The 13,828-nt window shown below is 48.6% G+C and overlaps 1 protein-coding gene across 3 annotated transcripts; it reads right to left on the reverse strand.

The window, feature by feature from the left end:
- Window positions 1-4,008: 4,008 nt before the first annotated feature.
- LOC138851135 (mucin-1-like) lies at window positions 4,009-7,344 on the reverse strand. 3 transcript variants are annotated; one of them, XM_070079754.1, is made up of 3 exons: window positions 6,645-7,344; window positions 6,496-6,587; window positions 4,009-6,438 (listed from the first exon to the last, which is right to left on the reverse strand). In XM_070079754.1, the coding sequence occupies exon 3, from the start codon at window positions 5,893-5,895 to the stop codon at window positions 4,468-4,470; it is 1,428 nt and encodes a 475-aa protein (XP_069935855.1). In that variant the 5' UTR covers window positions 5,896-6,438; window positions 6,496-6,587; window positions 6,645-7,344; the 3' UTR covers window positions 4,009-4,467. The 3 variants fall into 3 exon arrangements, with proteins under 3 accessions (XP_069935855.1, XP_069935854.1, XP_069935853.1); XM_070079753.1 differs by having other exon boundaries at window positions 4,009-6,587; window positions 6,645-7,343; XM_070079752.1 differs by having other exon boundaries at window positions 6,496-7,343.
- Window positions 7,345-13,828: the final 6,484 nt, after the last annotated feature.

Below are 13,828 nucleotides of genomic sequence, written 5' to 3' on the forward strand. Positions count from 1 at the left end.
GTCCCCTTGTTACTGTGTCCAATCTCTGGAACATCCTGTCTTTGTCCACCTTGTCAATTCCTCTCAGTATTTTGTATGTCGTTATCATGTCCCCCCTATCTCTCCTGTCCTCCAGTGTCGTCAGGTTGATTTCCCTTAACCTCTCCTCGTAGGACATACCTCTTAGCTCTGGGACTAGTCTTGTTGCAAACCTTTGCACTTTCTCTAGTTTCTTCACGTGCTTGGCTAGGTGTGGGTTCCAAACTGGTGCCGCATACTCCAATATGGGCCTAACGTACACGGTGTACAGGGTCCTGAATGATCCCTTATTAAGATGTCGGAATGCTGTTCTGAGGTTTGCCAGGCGCCCATATGCTGCAGCAGTTATTTGGTTGATGTGCGCTTCAGGAGATGTGCCTGGTGTTATACTCACCCCAAGATCTTTTTCCTTGAGTGAGGTTTGTAGTCTCTGGCCCCCTAGACTGTACTCCGTCTGCGGTCTTCTTTGCCCTTCCCCAATCTTCATGACTTTGCACTTGGTGGGATTGAACTCCAGGAGCCAATTGCTGGACCAGGTCTGCAGCCTGTCCAGATCCCTTTGTAGTTCTGCCTGGTCTTCGATCGAGTGAATTCTTCTCATCAACTTCACGTCATCTGCACACAGGGACACCTCAGAGTCTATTCCTTCCGTCATGTCGTTCACAAATACCAGAAACAGCACTGGTCCTAGGACTGACCCCTGTGGGACCCCGCTGGTCACAGGTGCCCACTCTGACACCTCGCCACGTACCATGACTCGCTGCTGTCTTCCTGACAAGTATTCCCTGATCCATTGTAGTGCCTTCCCTGTTATCCCTGCTTGGTCCTCCAGTTTTTGCACCAATCTCTTGTGTGGAACTGTGTCAAACTCCTTCTTGCAGTCCAAGAATATGCAATCCACCCACCCCTCTCTCTCTTGTCTTACTGCTGTCACCATGTCATGTGTGTGCGTGTGTGTGTGTGTGTGTGTGTGTGTGTGTGTGTGTGTGTGTGTGTGTGTGTGTGTGTGTGTGTGTGTGTGTGTGTGTGTGTGTGTGTGTGTGTGTGTGTGTGTGTGCGTATGTGCGTGTGTGCGTGTGTGCGTGTGTGTGCGTGTGTGCGTGCGTGCGTGTACATCGACAACCACTATACTACTCATTTTATTCTATATATGATTTACTTTGTTTTTATACACTGATGGGTCCCTTGTACCTCGCTCAGATGGTAGATAGGTAAGTAGGTTATTTAAGTCTTCATTATCTTGTTCTATGTATGATTTAGCCATTGATGGGTCCTCCCCAAGCTTGCGGGACATTCCCAGGTCTATCAGATGTGCAACGTATTTATTATCAACTTTTTCGATGAGAATGTTGCCGGGATGGAGATCTTGGTGTGAGAAACCCTTCCTATGAAACTCTGTCACTGCATTCCTTACGGCTTCTTACATTCTTACATTTCTTACATTCACAAACTGGGTTGCTGTCGAAGTTGTCTAAGGGCTGTCCTGGGCAGAGCTCCATGATGATTGCAGTATGAAGCCCTTTAGCAATCCCAAGGAATTTTGGGGCTCCTCCAGCTCCTGCAGCAGCTTTCAGCAGTCTAGCTTCTGTCATGTCATATTGGTAGCTATGGAAGATTTTCACAGAAGCAGTGATGATCGAGCCATCATCCATTGTCACATTGGGTTTATGAGTCTTAGCGAAAGCTCCTTCCCCAATTTCACTCTTAAGTGAAATTTGTGACCAGGAAATCTTGCGACAAGTTTTCTTAAACTTGCGAGGAAGGTGTGAGCCATCACACTGACTTTTACAAACTTTTACCTTTTTGCTATTTGGTCCAGATTGTGAGGAGGAAAGAAGCCGCTTCTCAGGAAAGCCAGCCATTCCTTTACTTGTCATCCCTTGAGAAATTTTAAGTGCCAAGCTCAGGATTCGAACCTGAGACCCAAGTTTTGAGAGGCGTAACTCTCTTCACTGGGCTGTAGTGGTTGGGTATACTAATGTTAGTGAGAAACTTCTATTTAACAATATTAATTTATGTATTGACTGGTGGTGAGAATGATGGACTGGTGGTGAGAGTGATGGACTGGTGGTGAGGGTGATGGACTGGTGGTGAGGGTGATGGACTGGTGGTGAGAGTGATGGACTGGTGGTGAGGGTGATGGACTGGTGGTGAGGGTGATGGACTGGTGGTGAGAGTGATGGACTGGTGGTGAGGGTGATGGACTGCTGAGGAGGGTGATGGACTGGTGGTGAGAGTGATGGACTGGTGGTGAGGGTGATGGACTGGTGGTGAGGGTGATGGACTGGTGGTGAGTGATGGACTGGTGGTGAGAGTGATGGACTGGTGGTGAGAGTGATGGACTGGTGGTGAGGGTGATGGACTGGTGGTGAGGGTGATGGACTGGTGGTGAGGGTGATGGACTGGTGGTGAGAGTGATGGACTGGTGGTGAGAGTGATGGACTGGTGGTGAGAGTGATGGACTGGTGGTGGTGATGGACTGGTGGTGAGAGTGATGGACTGGTGGTGAGGGTGATGGACTGGTGGTGAGGGTGATGGACTGGTGGTGAGAGTGATGGACTGGTGGTGAGGGTGATGGACTGGTGGTGAGGGTGATGGACTGGTGGTGAGAGTGATGGACTGGTGGTGAGGGTGATGGACTGGTGGTGAGGGTGATGGACTGGTGGTGAGGGTGATGGACTGGTGGTGAAGGTGATGGACTGATGGTGAGGGTGATGGACTGGTGGTGAGGGTGATGGACTGGTGGTGAGGGTGATGGACTGATGGTGAGGGTGATGGACTGGTGGTGAGAGTGATGGACTGGTGGTGAGAGTGATGGACTGGTGGTGAGAGTGATGGACTGGTGGTGAGAGTGATGGTCTGGTGGTGAGAGTGATGGTCTGGTGGTGAGAGTGATGGTCTGGTGGTGAGAGTGATGGTCTGGTGGTGAGAGTGATGGACTGGTGGTGAGAGTGATGGACTGGTGGTGAGGGTGATGGACTGGTGGTGAGGGTGATGGACTGGTGGTGAGGGTGATGGACTGGTGGTGAGGGTGATGGACTGGTGGTGAAGGTGATGGACTGGTGGTGAAGGTGATGGACTGGTGGTGAGGGTGATGGACTGGTGGTGAGGGTGATGGACTGGTGGTGAGGGTGATGGACTGGTGGTGAGGGTGATGGACTGATGGTGATGGTGACGGATTGATGGTGAGAGTGATGGACTGATGGTGAGGGTGATGGACTGGTGGTGAGGGTGATGGATTGGTGGTGAGAGTGATGGACTGGTGGTGAGAGTGATGGACTGATGGTGAGAGTGATGGACTGGTGGTGAGGGTGATGGACTGATGGTGAGTGTGATGGACTGGTGGTGAGGGTGATGGACTGGTGGTGAGTGTGATGGATTGGTGGTGAGGGTGATGGACTGGTGGTGAGAGTGATGGACTGGTGGTGAGGGTGATGGACTGGTGGTGAGGGTGATGGACTGGTGGTGAGGGTGATGGACTGGTGGTGAGGGTGATGGACTGGTGGTGAGTGTGATGGACTGGTGGTGAGAGTGATGGACTGGTGGTGAGAGTGATGGACTGGTGGTGAGAGTGATGGACTGGTGGTGAGTGTGATGGACTGGTGGTGAGTGTGATGGACCTGTGGTGAGTGTGATGGACTGGTGGTGAGGGTGATGGACTGGTGGTGAGTGTGATGGACTGGTGGTGAGGTGATGATGACTGATGGTGACTGAGTGATGGACTGGTGGTGAGAGTGATTTACCTGGAGTGGTGAGGGGGTGACGCCCCCGCGGTGGTCTGTGACCAGGCCTCCTGGTGGTGAGTGTGATGGATTGGTGGTGAGTGTGATGGATTGGTGGTGAGTGTGATGGACTGGTGGTGAGTGTGATGGACTGGTGGTGAGGGTGATGGACTGGTGGTGAGGGTGATGGACTGGTGGTGAGTGTGATGGACTGGTGGTGAGGGTGATGGACTGGTGGTGAGGGTGATGGACTGGTGGTGAGGGTGATGGACTGGTGGTGAGTGTGATGGACTGGTGGTGAGGGTGATGGACTGGTGGTGAGTGTGATGGACTGGTGGTGAGTGTGATGGACTGGTGGTGAGTGTGATGGACTGGTGGTGAGTGTGATGGACTGGTGGTGAGTGTGATGGACTGATGTTGAGGGTGATAGACTGGTGGTGAGGGTGATGGAGTGGTGGTGAGATTGATGGACTTGTGGAGAAGGTGAAGAACTGGTGGTGATGGTGATGGACTGGTGGAGTGAGTGATGGATGGGTGGTGAGGGTGATGATCTGTTGGTGAGGGTGATAGACTGGTGGTGATGGTGATGGACTGGTGGAGAGAGTGATGAACTGGTAGTGAGAGTGAGGGACTGGTGGTAAGGGTGATGGACTGGTTGTGAGAGTTATGAACTGTTCGGAAGGGTGATGGACTGGTGGTGTGGGTGGTGAACCTGTGATGATTGTGTCTAGCGAGTCACGATTGTAATGAACGAATGACGATTGTGATGAACGACTGGCGATTGTGATGAACGACTGGCGGTTGTGATGAATGACTTACGATTGTGATGAACGACTGACCGCTGTGATGAATGACTGACGATTGTGGTTAACGACTGACGCTTGTGATTGAACGACTGACGATTGTGACGAACGATTGACGATTGTGACGAACGACTGACGATTGTGATGAACGATTGACACTTGTGATGAACGACTGACGATTTTGATGAACGACTGACGATAGTTATGAACGACTGACGATAGTGATGAATGACTGACGATTGTGATGAACGACTGGCGATTGTGATGATCGACTGACGATTATGATGAACGACTGACCGTTGTGATGAACGACTGACGATTGTGATGAACGACTGACGATTGTGATTAACGACTGACGTTTGTGATGAACGACTGACGCTTGTGACGAACGATTGACGATTGTGATGAACACTTGGTGAGGGTGATAGACTGGTGGTGAGGGTGATGGACTGGTGGTGAGAGTGATGGATTGGCGGTGAGTGTGATGGACGGGTGGTGAGGGTGATGAACTGGTGGTGAGGGTGATGGACTGGTGGTGAGAGTGATGGAATGGTGGTGATGGTGATGGACTGGTGTTGAGGGTGATGGACTGGTGGTGAGGGTGATGGACTGGTGGTGAGAGTGATGGAATGGTGGTGATGGTGATGGACTGGTGTTGAGGGTGGACTGGTGGTGAGGGTGATGGACTGGTGGTGAGGGTGATGGACTGGTGGTGAGGGTGATGGACTGGTGGTGAGGGTGATGGACTGGTGGTGAGGGTTATGGACTGGTGGTGAGAGTAATGGACTGGTGTTGAAGGTGATGGACTGATGGTGAGGGTGATGGACTGGTGTTGAAGGTGATGGACTGATGGTGAGGGTGATGGACTGGTGTTGAAGGTGATGGACTGATGGTGAGGGTGATGGACTGGTGTTGAAGGTGATGGACTGATGGTGAGGGTGATGGACTGGTGTTGAAGGTGATGGACTGATGGTGAGGGTGATGGACTGGTGATGAAGGTGATGGACTGATGGTGAGGGTGATGGACTGGTGTTGAAGGTGATGGACTGATGGTGAGGGTGATGGACTGGTGTTGAAGGTGATGGACTGATGGTGAGGGTGATGGACTGGTGTTGAAGGTGATGGACTGATGGTGAGGGTGATGGACTGGTGGTGAGAGTGATCGAGTTTTGGTGAGTGTGATGGAATGGTAGTGAGGGTGAAGGAATGGCAGTGAAGGGTGAAATTCTTGAAGGTCTCGAGGTTATCGAAGTTCTTGAAGGTCTCGAAGTTCTTGAAGGTCTCGAAGCTCTTGAAGGTCTCGAAGATCTTGAAGTTCTCGAAGATCTTGAAGTTCTGAAAGGGAAGATCATTAAGTTATTAATGCCTCACTCAGGTCCATGTCTTCAGGTGACCATCCTTGTCCCCTCGGATATTCACCATTCACCACTTCCCTGAGGTCAGCAACACAAGGATTAGACAACAACACAAGGACCAGACAACAACACAAGGACAGGACAACACAAGGACCAGACAACAACACAAGGAGAGGACAACAACACAAGAACCAGACAACAACACAAGAACCAGACAACAACACAAGGAGAGGACAACACAAGGACGAGACAACAACACAAGGAGAGGACAACACAAGGACGAGACAACAACACAAGGACAGGACAACAACACAAGGACGAGACAACAACACAAGGAGAGGACAACAACACAAGGACCAGACAACAACACAAGGAGAGGACAACAACACAAGGACCAGACAACAACACAAGGAGAGGACAACAACACAAGAATCAGACAACAACACAAGGACTTGACCACAACACAAGGAGAGGACAACAACACAAGGAGAGGACACCCAACACATGGAGAGAACAACAACCGAAGGAGAGGACAACAACCTAAGGAGAGGACAACAACCGAAGAAGAGGACAACAACCGAAGGAGAGGACAACAACCGAAGGAGAGGACAACAACCGAAGGAGAGGACAACAACCGAACAACCGAAGGAGAGGACAACAACCGAACAACCGAAGGAGAGGACAACAACCTAAGGAGAGGACAACAACCGAAGGAGAGGATAACAACCGAAGGAGAGGACAACAACCGAACAACAACCGAAGGAGAGGACAACAACCGAAGGAGAGGACAACAACCTAAGGAGAGGACAACAACCTAAGGAGAGGACAACAACCGAAGGAGAGGACAACAACCGAAGGAGAGGACAACAACCGAAGGAGAGGACAACAACCGAAGGAGAGGACAACAACCGAAGGAGAGGACAACAACCGAAGGAGAGGACAACAACCGAAGGAGAGGACAACAACCGAAGGAGAGGACAACAACCGAAGGAGAGGACAACAACACAAGGACAAGACAACAACCCAAGAGAACAACGAGAACAGTTAGATGTTATTACTGGGGAGGACACGCAGAAATCTGCGCCCAGCAGTAACATCCTCCTGGACAGCCTTGACCCGCAGACTACCTAGACGAGAGACCTCACTCACCCAGTTCGCCCACCAAGCTCTGGCCACTTAGTAACAATTTCGGAGTTCTATTTATATTTCATATTGCATTCATATTAATTATTAATTTATTCGATTATTTAACTGTTTAAGTGTATTTTAAACATTTTTTGGTGTCCAAATTACTGTCCACGAGTAAATCTTCACGTTTTCAGGTATGGAAACTCTGATTAATTGTTATCTGTTGTCTTTTTTTCTTGTTATTTATCTCTTGTTTCTCCATGATACGCTAAGATTCAAAAGTACATACTCTCTCTTCTCTCTCTCCCTCTCTCCACGCACACACGCACACGCACACACACACACACACACACACACACACACACACACACACACACACACATATATACATGTATGTATATATATAGATTGTGTATAATGTATGTTGATTGAGTGGAGACATTAATGTGTGTGGATGAATGTATGTTCACTTGTGAATATTCAAGACACAACCAGGAAACTACACATATATATGGAAAGAAACTCTTCATTATTATGTATGTAAATATTACTATCTTAGGTTAATATAGAATGTGGATGTTCAGTGTTTTATTAAATATATCCAGAGTGAGAGATGTGAAGACAGGAGAAGTGAGAGATGTGAAGACAGAAGTGAGAGATGTGAAGACAGGAGAAGTGAGAGATGTGAAGACAGGAGAAGTGAGAGATGTGAAGACAGTAGTGAGAGATGTGAAGACAGAAGTGAGAGATGTGAAGACAGTAGTGAGAGATGTGAAGAAGACAGAGATGTGAAGTGAGAGATGTGAAGACAGAAGTGAGAGATGTGAAGACAGAAGTGAGAGATGTGAAGACAGAAGTGAGAGATGTGAAGACAGTAGTGAGAGATGTGAAGACAGAAGTGAGAGATGTGAAGTCAGAAGTGAGAGATGTGAAGACAGAAGTGAGAGATGTGAAGACAGAAGTGAGAGATGTGAAGACAGAAGTGAGAGATGTGAAGACAGAAGTGAGAGATGTGAAGACAGAAGTGAGAGATGTGAAGACAGAAGTGAGAGATGTGAAGACAGAAGTGAGAGATGTGAAGACAGCAGAAGTGAGAGATGTGAAGACAGAAGTGAGAGATGTGAAGACAGAAGTGAGAGATGTGAAGACAGAAGTGAGAGATGTGAAGACAGAAGCGAGAGATGTGAAGACAGAAGTGAGAGATGTGAAGGAAGGAGAAGTGACTTTACTTAAGAGATGTCTAGAACAGTTACAATGTTTTTCTTCTCATCTGCACTTTCCTCTTCCTATATATTGAGAGGAAAAATCATTGACCTACATTAATAGTAAAAATTCTTAGTGAATAAAAGAAAGTCGCTCAAATAAGATCTACTTTGACCACCACGTTACCTTGACCCTGACCACCACGTTACCTTGACCCTGACCACCACGTTACCTTGACCCTGACCACCACGTTACCTTGACCCTGACCACCACGTTACCTTGACCCTGACCACCACGTTACCTTGACCCTGACCACCACGTTACCTTGACCCTGACCACCACGTTACCTTGACCCTGACCACCACGTTACCTTGACCCTGACCACCACGTTACCTTGACCCTGACCACCACGTTACCTTGACCCTGACCACCACGTTACCTTGACCCTGACCACCACGTTACCTTGACCCTGACCACCACGTTACCTTGACCCTGACCACCACGTTACCTTGACCCTGACCACCACGTTACCTTGACCCTGACCACCACGTTACCTTGACCCTGACCACCACGTTACCTTGACCCTGACCACCACGTTACCTTGACCCTGACCACCACGTTACCTTGACCCTGACCACCACGTTACCTTGACCCTGACCACCACGTTACCTTGACCCTGACCACCACGTTACCTTGACCCTGACCACCACGTTACCTTGACCCTGACCACCACGTTACCTTGACCCTGACCACCACGTTACCTTGACCCTGACCACCACGTTACCTTGACCCTGACCACCACGTTACCTTGACCCTGACCACCACGTTACCTTGACCCTGACCACCACGTTACCTTGACCCTGACCACCACGTTACCTTGACCCTGACCACCACGTTACCTTGACCCTACGTTACCTTGACCCTGACCACCACGTTACCTTGACCCTGACCACCACGTTACCTTGACCCTGACCACCACGTTACCTTGACCCTGACCACCACGTTACCTTGACCCTGACCACCACGTTACCTTGACCCTGACCACCACGTTACCTTGACCCTGACCACCACGTTACCTTGACCCTGACCACCACGTTACCTTGACCCTGACCACCACGTTACCTTGACCCTGACCACCACGTTACCTTGACCCTGACCACCACGTTACCTTGACCCTGACCACCACGTTACCTTGACCCTGACCACCACGTTACCTTGACCCTGACCACCACGCTACCTTGACCCTGACCACCACGTTACCTTGACCCTGACCACCACGCTACCTTGACCCTGACCACCACGTTACCTTGACCCTGACCACCACGCTACCTTGACCCTGACCACCACGTTACCTTGACCCTGACCACCACGTTACCTTGACCCTGACCACCACGTTACCTTGACCCTGACCACCACGTTACCTTGACCCTGACCACCACGTTACCTTGACCCTGACCACCACGTTACCTTGACCCTGACCACCACGTTACCTTGACCCTGACCACCACGTTACCTTGACCCTGACCACCACGTTACCTTGACCCTGACCACCACGTTACCTTGACCCTGACCACCACGTTACCTTGACCCTGACCACCACGTTACCTTGACCCTGACCACCACGTTACCTTGACCCTGACCACCACGTTACCTTGACCCTGACCACCACGTTACCTTGACCCTGACCACCACGTTACCTTGACCCTGACCACCACGTTACCTTGACCCTGACCACCACGTTACCTTGACCCTGACCACCACGTTACCTTGACCCTGACCACCACGTTACCTTGACCCTGACCACCACGTTACCTTGACCCTGACCACCACGTTACCTTGACCCTGACCACCACGTTACCTTGACCCTGACCACCACGTTACCTTGACCCTGACCACCACGTTACCTTGACCCTGACCACCACGTTACCTTGACCCTGACCACCACGTTACCTTGACCCTGACCACCACGTTACTTTGACCCTGACCTCCACGTTACTTTGACCCTGACCTCCACGTTACCTTATGGTTATGTGAGCATAAAGTCCATGGATATGTGAGCATAAAGTCCATGGATATGTGAGCATAAAGTCCATGGTTATGTGAGCATAAAGTCCATGGATATGTGAGCATAAAGTCCATGGTTATGTGAGCATAAAGTCCATGGATATGTGAGCATAAAGTCCATGGATATGTGAGCATAAAGTCCATGGATATGTGAGCATAATATGTGAGCATGTCCATGGTTATGAGAGCATAAAGTCCATGGTTATGTGAGCATAAAGTCCATGGTTATGTGAGCATAAAGTCCATGGTTATGTGAGCATAAAGTCCATGGTTATGTGAGCATAAAGTCCATGGTTATGTGAGCATAAAGTCCATGGTTATGTGAGCATAAAGTCCATGGTTATGACAGCATAAAGTCCATGGTTATGACAGCATAAAGTCCATGGTTATGACAGCATAAAATCCATGGTTATGACAGCATAAAGTCCATGGTTATGACAGCATAAAGTCCATGGTTATGACAGCATAAAGTCCATGGTTATGACAGCATAAAGTCACTCTGGACGGGTTTTTCTGTCACATTCCATTGCCTTGACCAGTTTCCCTGTCATATTCCATCGGCCTGGACGGGTTTCCCAGTCCAGGGCGATGACAGAGAAACCAGTCCAGGGAAATGTAATATGACTAGGAAACCAATCCAGGGAGATGGAATATGACATTGAAACCCGTCCAAGGAGAATGAATGTGACTGGGAAACCCGTCCAGGGCGATGACAAACACCAAGGCAACCCGTCCAAGGGGAAGGAATGTGACAGAGAACCCTGTCCAGTGAGATGGAATATGAGAGGGAATCCCATCCAGGTAGATGGAATAAGACAGGAAAACCCGTTAAAGGAGATGGAATGTGACGTGAAAGTTGTTAAGGGAGAAGTAATATGATAGGAAAACCCATCAAGGGCGATGTAATTTGACAGAGAAACCTGTCCAGGGCGATGGAATATGACAAAGAAACCCGTCCAAAGCGTTGAAATATAAGAGAGAAACCTGTCCCGGGCGATGGCATATGACAGAGAAACCCGTCCAGGGCGATGGAATATGACAGGGAAACCCGTCCATGGAAATGGAATATGACAGGGAAACCCCTCCACAGAGATGGAATATGACAGGCAAACCTGTCCAGGGAGATGGAATACGAGAGGGGAATCCGTCCAGGGAGATGGAATATGACAGGGAAACCAGTCAAGAACGACGGAATATGACAAGGAAACCCGTCCACGGGGATGGAATATGACAGGGAAACCCTTACAGGGCAAGGGAATCTGGCAGAAACCGCCCAGGGAGAGGGAATATGACAGAAAAACCTGTCCATTGAGATGGATTATGACATGGAAACCAGTCCATGGAGATGGAATATGACAGAGAAACCAGTCCATGGAGATGGAATATGACAGAGAAACCAGTCCATAGAGATGGAATATGACAGAGAAACCAGTCCATGGAGATGGAATATGACAGAGAAACCAGTCCACGGAGATGGAATATGACAGAGAAACCAGTCCATGGAAATGGAATATGACAGAGAAACCAGTCCATGGAGACGGAATATGACAGAGAAACCAGTCCATAGAGATGGAATATGGCAGAGAAACCAGTCCATGGAGATGGAATATGACAGATAAACCAGTCCATGGAGATGGAATATGACAGAAACCAGTCCATGGAGATGGAATATGACAGAGAAACCAGTCCATGGAGATGGAATATGACAGAGAAACCAGTCCATAGAGATGGAATATGACAGAGAAACCAGTCCATGGAGATGGAATATGACAGAGAAACCACTCCATGGAGATGGAATATGACAGAGAAAAGAGTCCATGGAGATGGAATATGACAGAGAAACCAGTCCATGGAGATGGAATATGACAGAGAAACCAGTCCATGGAGATGGAATATGACAGAGAAACCAGTCCATGGAGATGGAATATGACAGAGAAACCAGTCCATGGAGATGGAATATGACAGAGAAACCAGTCCATGGAGATGGAATATGACAGAGAAAAGAGTCCATGGAGATGGAATATGACAGAGAAACCAGTCCATGGAGATGGAATATGACAGAGAAACCAGTCCATGGAGATGGAATATGACAGAGAAACCAGTCCATGGAGATGGAATATGACAGAGAAACCAGTCCATGGAGATGGAATATGACAGAGAAACCAGTCCATGGAGATGGAATATGGCAGAGAAACCAGTCCATGGAGATGGAATATGACAGAGAAACCAGTCCATGGAGATGGAATATGACAGAGAAACCAGTCCATGGAGATGGAATATGACAGAGAAACCAGTCCATGGAGATGGAATATGACAGAGAAACCAGTCCATGGAGATGGAATATGACAGAGAAACCAGTCCATGGAGATGGAATATGACAGAGAAACCAGTCCATGGAGATGGAATATGACAGAGAAACCAGTCCATGGAGATGGAATATGACAGAGAAACCAGTCCATGGAGATGGAATATGACAGAGAAACCAGTCCATGGAGAGGGAATATGACAGAGAAACCAGTCCATGGAGATGGAATATGACAGAGAAACCAGTCCATGGAGATGGAATATGACAGAGAATGTGACAGAGATGGAATATGATGGAGATGGAATATGACAGAGAAACCAGTCCATGGAGATGTAATATGACAGAGAATATGACAGAGAAACCAGTCCATGGAGATGGAATATGACAGAGAAACCAGTCCATGGAGATGGAATATGACAGAGAAACCAGTCTATGGAGATGGAATATGACAGAGAAACCAGTCCATGGAGATGGAATATGACAGAGAAACCAGTCCATGGAGATGGAATATGACAGAGAAACCAGTCCATGGAGATGGAATATGACAGAGAAACCAGTCCATGGAGATGGAATATGACAGAGAAACCACTCCATGGAGATGGAATATGACAGAGAAACCAGTCCATGGAAATGGAATATGACAGAGAAACCAGTCCATGGAGATGGAATATGACAGAGAAACCAGTCCATGGAGATGGAATATGACAGAAAAACCAGTCCATGGAGATGGAATATGACAGAGAAACCAGTCCATGGAGATGGAATATGACAGAGAAACCAGTCCATGGAGATGGAATATGACAGAGAAACCAGTCCATGGAGATGGAATATGACAGAGAAACCAGTCCATGGAGATGAAATATGACAGAGAAACCAGTCCATGGAGATGGAATATGACAGAGAAACCAGTCCATGGAGATGGAATATGACAGAGAAACCAGTCCATGGAGATGGAATATGACAGAGAAACCAGTCCATGGAGATGGAATATGACAGAGAAACCAGTCCATGGAGATGGAATATGACAGAGAAACCAGTCCATGGAGATGGAATATGACAGAGAAACCAGTCCATGGAGATGGAATATGACAGAGAAACCAGTCCATGGAGATGGAATATGACAGAGAAACCAGTCCATACGGCAGGAAACCAGATGGAGATGGAATATGACAGAGAAACCAGTCCATGGAGATGGAATATGACAGAGAAACCAGTCCATGGAGATGGAAT

The sequence above is a fragment of the Cherax quadricarinatus genome, unplaced genomic scaffold, assembly GCF_038502225.1.
Source record: "Cherax quadricarinatus isolate ZL_2023a unplaced genomic scaffold, ASM3850222v1 Contig14, whole genome shotgun sequence".
Lineage (NCBI taxonomy): Eukaryota > Metazoa > Arthropoda > Malacostraca > Decapoda > Parastacidae > Cherax > Cherax quadricarinatus.